This window comes from Octodon degus, unplaced genomic scaffold (assembly GCF_000260255.1).
Source record: "Octodon degus isolate 3935 unplaced genomic scaffold, OctDeg1.0 scaffold00307, whole genome shotgun sequence".
NCBI classification, from domain to species: domain Eukaryota; kingdom Metazoa; phylum Chordata; class Mammalia; order Rodentia; family Octodontidae; genus Octodon; species Octodon degus.
In genome coordinates this window covers 573933-583800 of record NW_004524883.1, presented here as the reverse complement: position 1 = coordinate 583800, position 9868 = coordinate 573933, and the positions used below count along the sequence as shown (strand labels likewise).

At 50.3% G+C, this 9868-nt stretch overlaps 1 protein-coding gene across 1 annotated transcript; it reads right to left on the bottom strand.

Moving 5' to 3' along the window:
* Positions 1-1007: 1007 nt before the first annotated feature.
* Positions 1008-9660, bottom strand: Pck2 (phosphoenolpyruvate carboxykinase 2, mitochondrial). The gene is made up of 10 exons (XM_004647448.3): positions 9430-9660; positions 6890-7135; positions 6435-6619; positions 6145-6348; positions 5596-5783; positions 5135-5297; positions 4690-4908; positions 2226-2363; positions 1853-1948; positions 1008-1630 (listed from the first exon to the last, which is right to left on the bottom strand). Exons 1-10 carry the CDS (start codon positions 9456-9458, stop codon positions 1176-1178), a joined length of 1923 nt encoding a protein of 640 aa, XP_004647505.1. The 5' UTR covers positions 9459-9660; the 3' UTR covers positions 1008-1175.
* Between the last annotated feature and the right edge of the window lie 208 nt (positions 9661-9868).

Sequence of the window (9868 nt, the reverse complement as noted above, 5' to 3'; positions counted from 1 at the left end):
ATGTCTCTCAAGTTATTACCCTTAGCTCTGTTGTTTATTGTGTGGCCTTGGACAAATGACATTTCTGTGTCTATTTCCCTTCCCTTCCTTTCTCTTTCTTTTGTGGTTCTAGGGATTAAACTCAGGGCCTTGTACACTCTAGGCAGACATTCTAATAGTGAGCTGTATCCATAGCTACCCTTTGTTCCACTGCAAAATGGTACGAAGCCAGGTGTGGTGGTGCACGCCTATAATCCCAGCACTCAGGAGACTGAGACAAGAGGATTGCTGAGAGTTTGAGGCCAACTTGGGTTACACAGTGAGTTCAAGGCCAGCCTGGACTACATAGTGAGACCCTATCTCCAAAAAAGAGAAAGGGAAAGAAATGGTACCTCCCTCAAAGTATCATTTTGTAATGTTCTTGTAAGAGTGCCTGTTACACAGAAGGTGCTATACAAGTGTTAGCTGTCTTAATAGTGAATACTTTAAAAAAAATAGTGAATGCTTTCATGAATACTTTGTAATTCACAGTTCCATGTCAGAAAGGGGAAGAATAGGTTTGAGAACCAATAATGGTAGTAACTTTCACTGGACATGGGGGCTGTAAAGGCTTTTGCATATTTATTTATTTATTTATTTATTTTGATATAGGGTCTCACTGTGCAGTTTGGACTCATAGTAATTCTCCCGTCTCAGCCTCCCCAGTGCTGGGATTACAGGCCTGTGCCACCACACCCGGTCCTGGGGCAGCACTACATGCAGTACCAGGGATTGAACTCAGGACCTTGTCATGGACTTAGACAGCTGAGCTACCTCTCCAGCCCTAAGGCTTTTGCATTAAGTGTTTTGCATGCTAAGATCATGAATTTTAACCATGTATTAAGCAGCTTGCTGAGGCCTCCCACCTTTTAAGACCTCAGGACATAGAAAAGATCATGTCTTCTCCCAGCAGTTCTTATGTAACCCAGTGGTGGGATTGGTTTAGAGGGAAGCCTGTGAAAAAAGGTAGGAAATGAAAACAGCACAACTGTTGTATAAAATAAATGCACATCTCTTTTTAGACAGTGTGTGGGAAGGGTCTTCAGCCTGATCTAATGGCACTGAGATATTAGTATGAAATTGCTCAAACTTTCTGCAAGGCAGGGGGCTTCCTATTCCAGATGGGTACTGCTTTGCTAGCCTGAAGCCTAGATGGGTCACATTCTGTGCACTCGTTCCTCCAGGGCCTCCAGCTCAGCCAGCACCTCCTTGGGCAGATCCTGGTTGACTTGCTCTGTCAGGTAGCTCCGAATGTCACGAACCTCCTGTTGCCAGAAGTCCTTGGGGAGCGAGAACAGCTCTGTGGTATCTATGGCTCCAAGGCCCCTGAGATCCAGGGCTCCTTCCTTTGGTACCAGCCCGATCGGAGTCTCTCGGGCACTATCCTCTCCCTCTAACCGCCGACAGATCCAGTCCAGCACCCGAGCATTCTCCCCAAAGCCTGGCCACAGGAAGCGGCCTGCTTCATCACGCCGGAACCAATTGACATGGAAAATGCGCGGCAGCCGGGCCCCCTTGCGTCCCTCCATGCCCAGCCAGTGCTCCAGGTAGTGCCCAAAGTTGTAGCCAAAAAAGGGCCTCATGGCAAATGGGTCATGCATGATGGTCTTCCCTAGAGAGAGAGAGGAAGATGGGTAAGGAATTTTTTTCCCGTAAAGGGAAGGGCACCCTGCATCCCACTGAAGGAATTTGTGAAGGTAAGAGTTCTGGAATAGCCTCACGAAAAATGAAGAGAATAGGGGGAAAACAGAAGAGGGGGAGGAAGTGGAGACTCCAAAGACTTTCTCCAAGATCAGAAAGGGAGTGAGGAGGTGACTTGGGAAGCCATGCTCACCTTTATGTTCAGCTGCAGCAGTAGACTCAGAGCGCATGGCACTACCTACGAACACCCCGTGACGCCAGTTGAAAGCCTCATACACCAGAGGCACTCCTAGAACACCAATGAACAGGGTCACAGGAGGCCATTTTTGCTGAACATTCACCCCATCCCTTCTGGTGATCTTGACTCTTGGTCTCGCCCTCCTAGCACCTTAGATATCGCAGGAAGATCCCGTATGTCTCCAAATTCACCAGGGCAGAACTCTGGAGACAGACAGCTGGACCTGGAAATCCAGGCTGAGGCTTCCTAAATTTTAAGTACAGGAGGCTGGTGGGCCCTAATATAGCACTAGGCTTTTTACCAACAGGGCATGGGGCCACATGTTTACCTTTGGGTCTGCGGCCTCCAAAGATGATGGCATCAATGGGAACACCTTCTGGGGCCTCCCAGGCTGGATCCATGATGGGGCACTGGTGAGCCGGGGCACAAAAGCGAGAGTTGGGATGTGCACAGGGCTCCTTGTCACCTGGCAAAGGAAATACAAACACTATCACTTTCATGGTGATCCCACTCCCAACACCCACATACACATTCTTGAACAATTTCCTTTTGCCTCATCAGCTACCTATAACCTCATGTGGAGAGGAATAAGGAGAGTTGATCCAGGACATCTTCTCCAAAAGATTAGGTTATTTACCTATAATGGTGCTGCCAGAGAAGAATGGGAGAGGAATTGGGTTTGGCAAAGTACTAATGTTTATGCCAAGCTATAGGCACTTGGCATTGACCAGGTAGGGCCCATGGAAACGGTTTTAGATACTGGCATATGGTTATAATAATTTGCTATCTAGATTCTATTTATTTACAGAATTATTTCTCAAGCCTAAAGCAAAAATTGAGAATGTCAGTTCAGTATTTCAGATAGTTGGCTTTCTTTCAGCAAATCAGGGAAGATAGAATCTCCTGAGCTACTGAAATGCAAATAGTCATTGATTTTAAAACTAACAGAGGACTGGCCAGATAGCTCAGAGGACTAAAGAGCCTGCTCAGGCAGAGTGCAGGTAGATCGCTATGAATGTGATCTACATAGTGAGACCTTCTAGACCCTTACTAAAAACAAAACAAACAAAAACTAATAATCTTTGGGGTGTGGTGGACACACTTCTAATCCCAGCACTCAAGGCTAAGGCAGGAGGATCTCAATGAGTTCAGGGCCAGCCTGAACTACAGAGTGAGACCCTTACTCACAAAATAAAATAAAATAGAAACAACCCAAAATCAACAACCTAATAGAATTTTTGTGACTCCCCTGTTCAGGCCTAGATACTAATGGAGTGGTGGAGCTTGAGGAACTCAGACTGAGCAGGTATAATCTGAGGAGCCCAGGTCACAAGGCCCCTCTGGGTGCTCTGAAGACGGTGGAGACTGAGTGGCACACGTGTGAGGCATCACTGAGAGGAGCCTGAAAGAGCACAATGTGACTGCAGGTTGCTAGTCAGACCTTGAGAGTAAGGGATCCATGGAACCAGTCCTCCTATCCCCTGCCATCCCCTATCCCTGCCTCCCTTGCCAGATAAGAGTTAGCCTTCCTTAGCAACCAGTGTAGTACCCTAGCACAGGGTCTTTATCACTCTAGGAACTGAAGTTGGGCACAAGATGCCCCAGTTATACCCCTCAATGCAGAGATAATGAAAGGGTTGGGGACCTCGCCTATTGTGGAAGATTAAGGTTTGTTGGGTTTCTCAGTTGGGTGGGTAAGCTGAGGGGGGCTTAATAATGGTGTTGGAGAAAATGAAGGGTGATTAGACATGGAGGGTGACTGCTAGGGCCAACCTGGAAAGCTCAAATATAGGCTTCAGCAACCACAAGGCCACTCTTTCTTTTTTTTTTTTTTTTTGGAACTGGGGATTGAATTCAGGCCCTTGCACTTGCCAGGCAAGTGTTTATTCTACTGAGCCATCTCCCAGGCCCCCACAAGGCCACTCTTGCTGCCATGCTATATTTTTTGCTTCTACCCCTCAGTATCCTGGCTTTCTGACTACAACTGTGTAGGATGTGTAAGACATGGAAAGCCAAAGGTCCGGAGTGCAGGCCCAGGGGAGCAACGGGGCCCAAAGCGTCCAGTTAATGACAGAATTGAGAAACCAGCTTCCAGGAAAGACTAAAGTGCTGTTCTGATTTAGTGTGGAAGAAGCATTAGGGAGCATGTGTTGGAGGAATGGGAGAAGGGTAAAGGCAACAATATTGTCTTTAGAGAATGGCTATTGTGCTGGGGAAGTGGGGGCCAAGTGGCAAGAGGAAAGCTGAGCAGAAAGGAGGCACATTTCTCTTTTCTATGAGTGAATTATACTTTGAGCCTAATTCCTTCTGGGACAGTTTTCTTTTCTTCTTTTTTTGCAGAACTGGGGCTTGAACTCAGGCCCTTGTGCTTGCTAGGCAAGCACTTACTCTACTGAGCTATCTCCCCAGCCCGACAATTTTCAGAACAGTCCTTTTTTTCTTTCTTTTGAAAAATCCAGTATATATTTACTATTGAGAATGTACTATGTATTCAGCAGTGTGTTAAACCCTTTGTACACATGATTTAATTTAATCCTTGGAACACCCTTATGAGGTGAGTGCTGTCATAACTACCTCTATTGAACTGGGGAGGGAACTGAAGTGAGGTTAATTTAGCCAAATCCTTAAACCAGTGATTTATGTGTTGGGGCACAAGATGAGATTTTGCCTGGGGTTGAAAACTACAAACATTTCTAATTTCCTTTCATTATAATTCCCCTTTCCGTGGCCCAGGAGATGACCGGGCTTTTCCATCATTAAAGTATTGAGCCCTGGAGTCCCATCCCACATACCAGGTTTCCAGGGTTTTCCCAGCCAGGAAGTTACGGTGATGCCAGGTGGAAGAGGCTGGTCAATGCCCTCCCAGTACACACCACCATCACTGGTCTCAGCGACATTGGTAAATAGTGTGTTACTCTGTACTGTGGCCATGGCATTGGGATTTGTGGTGGCAGAAGTGCCAGGAGCTACCCCGAAGAACCCATTTTCAGGGTTGATGGCCCGTAGCCGACCTGTCAGGAAGAAGAACAAATGAAAAGAAAGCACCTCTCAGGAAAAGTTGTGAAGTGAGGCTTAATAGGGTCCTCTTATATCCCTCCTTGCCCTGAGCTCTACCTAAGGTCTGACAGGGAAAGGCTTTGTTCGGTGTGGCTATTTAGAAAAAGGTTCTCAATCGCAAAGCTCACCATGAATGTTAGAGGGATCTGGTAACTGGTAGTGTGACTGGAGGTACCTCACCTTCACTGTCAAACCTCATCCAAGCGATATCATCCCCCACACATTCCACTTTCCAGCCTGGCAGAGCAGGCCGCATCATGGCCAGATTTGTTTTGCCACAGGCACTGGGAAAGGCGGCTGCAACATAGTGCTTCTTCCCTGCAGGGTTGGTGATCCCCAGGATCTGTATGTTGGGGACAAAGAGAATAGAAGGTCACCGAAGGCCAGGATGTGATCTGTGTAAAGGAGAGCTAGTGATTCACATGGGTGTCACTGTTTATTCACTAAGCAGATGTACTGCTTTGCCACCAGGCCCCAGGTAGTAGCATTTAGCAGCTTGGGGCAAATACTTCGGTCTTTTGGGCAGAGTCCATGCTTAACAGCTTGGCACTTGGTGGGAAGGAGGCAAAGGTGAGGCTACTGGCCAGGCTCCGCCCCCCCCCCCCCCCCCCCCCATGCCCAGTTCCTCTCCAGGCCCTCACCAGCATGTGCTCCGCCAGCCAGCCCTCATCCCTGGCCAGGCGAGAGGCGATGCGCAGGGCAAAGCACTTCTTGCCCAGCAAGGAGTTGCCACCATAGCCGCTGCCGAAGGAGACGATCTCCCGCTGGTCAGGCACATGGCCAATCAGGGTTTTCTCTGGGTTGCACGGCCACTGGCTCACCGCCTCCCCTGGGGACAATGGGTCATGCTGGCAGTAGCATCAGGAAGTAGGGTGTCAGGGGCCAGAGGATCAAGGATTAGCAGGAGAGACATGTAGGAGCAGTGGCAGTGCCCAGGAGTGGCTCAAGGACTCCCTTGTCCTCTGATACTTGTCCGCTCTCATGCCTCTCTTAGACATGAAAGCTAACTTTTTTCAACTTTGTGTAAACTGTTCACCAAATGTGCTCACCCTTTTCCCAGAGTGCCCTGGGATTTGGGCTTCAGCTTTTATAGGATACAGACTCTTGGCATCTATGGATGGTATGATTTGGAGTTCTGTCTGAGTGCAAAAAGGCTTCTATATCCTCTACTGGGCAAGGCAGGCACTCACCTTGCCCAGTTAGGGGCTGGCCAACAGAGTGAAGGCACTTGACAAAGTCTCCATCTCCGAGGGCCTGAAGCACAGGCGTCCCCAGCCGAGTCATAATACGCATGCTTGCCACCACGTAGGCTGAGTCAGTGAGCTGCACTCCAATGCGGGACAGTGGTGAGCCCACAGGACCCATGCTGAATGGGAGCACGTACATGGTGCGGCCTGTGGAGGAAAGTGTCACCTGGATGAAGGGTTCCAAACTGGTCATCCCTTTAGGGCCCCTGCCCCTATGTCCCTGCCCTGGTTACCCTGCATGCAGCCTGGGAACCTCTCATCCACAGCTTGCTGGAACTCAGCTGGGGACATCCAGTTGCCCAGCTGCCCACGGGCCCCACCAGCTGGGAGTGGCACCGTGTCCCGCTGAGAAGGAGTAACAATCACTGTCTTGCTTTCTACTCGTGCCACGTCCTTGGGGTCTGTGCGGGCCAGCCAGCTGGGGGAGAGGGGAATGTCAGAAAGATGGTGGCCAGCAGGTCTCCTTCATCCTCAGACCCACTTATTCAAGTTCATTTTTGACTCTAGTTATTTTATTTATATTAGCTTCACTTAATATGAAAACCCCAGCTCCTAAGTGAGTTTCCCTGAAAGCTTCAGTCTTGCCCATTCCATCAGGATAGTCTAGTTAAATATGAGTCTATCTTGCGAACCCCAAAGTGACCTCTGAACTGAGCCCATCTGGTAGATGGTTGGGCTCAGGGCTTACCAGTTATTGTACTTAGGGAGCTTTCGGATGAGGCCTTGTTGTTCCAGCAGGGTCAGTGTGGCAGTGTTCTCAGCCTCAGTCCCATCACAGATATGGATGGCCTCTGGCTGGCAGAGGCGGGCGCTGTGTACCACAAAGTCTTGAACTCCAGCAGGCAGCTGGCCCAGATCTCCACTGAGCACACGCAGGGTCTGGATGCTGCGGCATGATGACCAGCACCAGGGGCTCAGCCCCTGCCAACTAAGCCTGGTCGAAAAGAAACAATCAGGGAAGTGATCAGACAGTTGCTGTCATGGAGCACAGGGTAAGGGTGTTGATGGTGGGTGTGAACAGAATGCCTGGGTTTCTGGGGAGAGTGCTAAAGCACGTCTAGGAGCAGGACCTATAAAGCAGGTTGGAGTTAGTGCATGGGATGGGAACAAGATACAAGCATCCTGTAGTCTCTGTGGGACCTAATGAGGGTGCGCTGGTCAGCAAGAGATAGACATAGCTAAATGAGCATAAGGGGACGCACCTGGCTGTGGAAATAAATACACAGGCATAATGATATTATTGCAAGTGAAGTCTATGTTTCACTATGCCTGTTCTGTTTAGATGTGCAAATGCTTTTGGGCCCAAGTGTCAAGAAACTGTGCCTGGGTAAAATCTTCATGCATCTGGTGTTTAAAGCCTTATCTGTATTTTTTCCATTTACATGTATAGTTTTTTTTTTTTTTGGTGGAACCGGGGATTGAACTCAGGCCCTTGCACTTGCCAGGCAAGCGTTTATTCTACTGAGCCGTCTCCCCGGTCCCTACACGTATAGTTTTTATACATTAAAATGGCAGCTGTTTTTATTTTTTGTTCTGCTACGAATGCTGTAGGACTGTGAAAGCCTCAACAGTGCTCTTCCTGTGCCAAGTTTCTAGATTAGGGCTTTTGCACAAAGATGGGGCTGGGTGTTGGGGTTCCAGGCACTAGATCTACTGCTACCCACCTAGGTCAATGTTGGCATAAAGTGTTTCTCCTACATGGATGTTTTTGAACTATGTGAAAGGGGACCACTGGGGAATGAGTATCATAGGCTGGGGTTCACGCCTTGATTCGCAGGGTCTCTGCACTGTCTGTTTTGACGCTCGGAGAAAGAGCAGCAGGGTCTTCTCTGGTTGGCCTGGATGCAGGGTGAATGACCCAGAGGGGGCAAAGACTAAGAGAGATTAATTACCCTTCTCATATGCCATGGCTTCTCCCCCACCCCCAGAAACGGGGATAGCAGGGTCGTGTGAGCATATGCTTGCCATGGCTTGCTTTATTTTTTAGTATATGTGCTGCCGAAGCAAGCACCCATGGCCTGTTTGCTTTCTTTTTTTTTTCTTTTTTTTGCGGGACTGGGACTTGAACTCAGGCCCTTGTGCTTGCCAGGGAAGTGCTTATTCCACTGGGCCATCTCCCCGGCCCCCTGTGGCCTGCTTTCTTATACTCCACAAGGCTAGAGAGCTTTGGGTGTTGTCAGTAGGGTGGAACATCAGACTAGATAGAAAAGGCTCAGATGCAGAAGGGAGACCATGGATGTTAGAGTGTGGACCTCTCTGGCACCTGAGGTAGTTTCTAAGATAAGAGCAGAATGGATGCTCAGCGTGGCCCAGGGGCAGGAAAGGAGGGCTCCTTTTTCTGTTGCCTGGGAGCTTTCCTTAGGACTAATTTCAAAGGCACACAGTCTTGAGGAGAACTCCCTGTCCAGAGCCTGGGTCTTTGCTAAGTCCCCATATCCCCTTTAGTAGCCCAAGTAGGACCTTCTTTCTATGCTTTAGAGACCTTTCATGTGGGCTGGCCAAACAAAACAGGCTGTGGGACAGAGACAGAGTTAATTAAGACAAATAAAAGCTGGGGAGGAGGAGAGCTACAGATAGAGGGGAGGAAGCTGTATAAGGGGAGGGCTGACAGGACAAGTCTGGAGATTCTGGAGGGGAGGGAGGAAGAAGCCAGCCATAAGCGCAAGGATTGAGTTCAATCCTGGTTCAGGAAAAAAAAAAAAAAAAAAAAAAGGCAACGGTCCTTATGCCCATCTAACTGCCTTTCTGACCTGGCTCCGGGTCCCTCAGGCTATGCTGGGCTTCTCGCCAGGTTTCAGGCGGGTTTAGGCCAGGAATGGATGTTTACCTTTTACCTTCTTTAGGGATCTCTGAGCTCAGAGCCCCAGGGGCGCATATCCTAAGGGTCTTGGACCTTACAGCTTTTCATAGCACCCTTGGGAACTAGCTAAGACCTCGTTAAGGGCCGGAATGCGTTACGTCCGGGAAGAAAAGACCGATGTGCGGCGACACGGCAGAGAGCGAAGGCGGAGGAAGTCCTGAGTGGCAGACAGCACGGCGCGAGCAGACAAGCGAGGCGGGAGGGGCAGGAGCGGCCGGCATAGAGGAGACCTTGCGCGGCACGGTACGCGAGGCTGGGATGCAGTCGCCCAGTCTGCCTCCTCTTAGGATGGGAACCAGGCAGAGCCAGCCCCGAGAGCGCAAGCGGGGCGGAAAGTGCAGGTGGGCCCCGGGCTGGGGGTCACTCACCGCAGGCCGGGGCGGTACACAGCAGCCATGGCACCTGGGCAGGGGCTGCGGGGTGGTCACAGGAACCCAGCAGAGTCGGGGAGGTAAGTAAGGCGGGGAAGCGAGCAGGAGCCGAGGCTGGGCTGGAGGCGCTTAAAAAGGAGGCAGGCAGGCCCCGGGGCGGGGCGGAACCCAGCTGAGTTATCTCCGCCTGCCTGCAGGCACGCTCCCCAGTCCTGGACTCCACACCCCAGGCCAGCACAGCTCCGCCCCAGCGCCTCTTCCTAGTCCCCAAACCCATCTCTCCCATTGGAGGCAGGGGTCCGCCCCCTGCGAGGCCCCACCCCCTGCGAGGTCCGCCCTCTACTCAGCCTCGCTGCCCTGCACCTGATGTAACTTTGAGGACTCTTGCCCCCGGAGGTAGCAACGGTCATCTGAGAGTCACAGAGAGGCAAACAAG

Bases quoted from the DNA above. Each gene is read 5' to 3' on its own strand.
- Pck2 (XM_004647448.3), bottom strand. From the start codon at position 9,458: ATGGCTGCTGTGTACCGCCCCGGCCTGCG. The intron at 7,136-9,429 runs GTGAGTGACCCC...CTTTTCGACCAG, and splicing joins GTGTACCGCCCCGGCCTGCG to GCTTAGTTGGCAGGGGCTGA. The intron at 1,631-1,852 runs GTGAGCATGGCT...CTCTCTCTCTAG, and splicing joins TGCTGCAGCTGAACATAAAG to GGAAGACCATCATGCATGAC.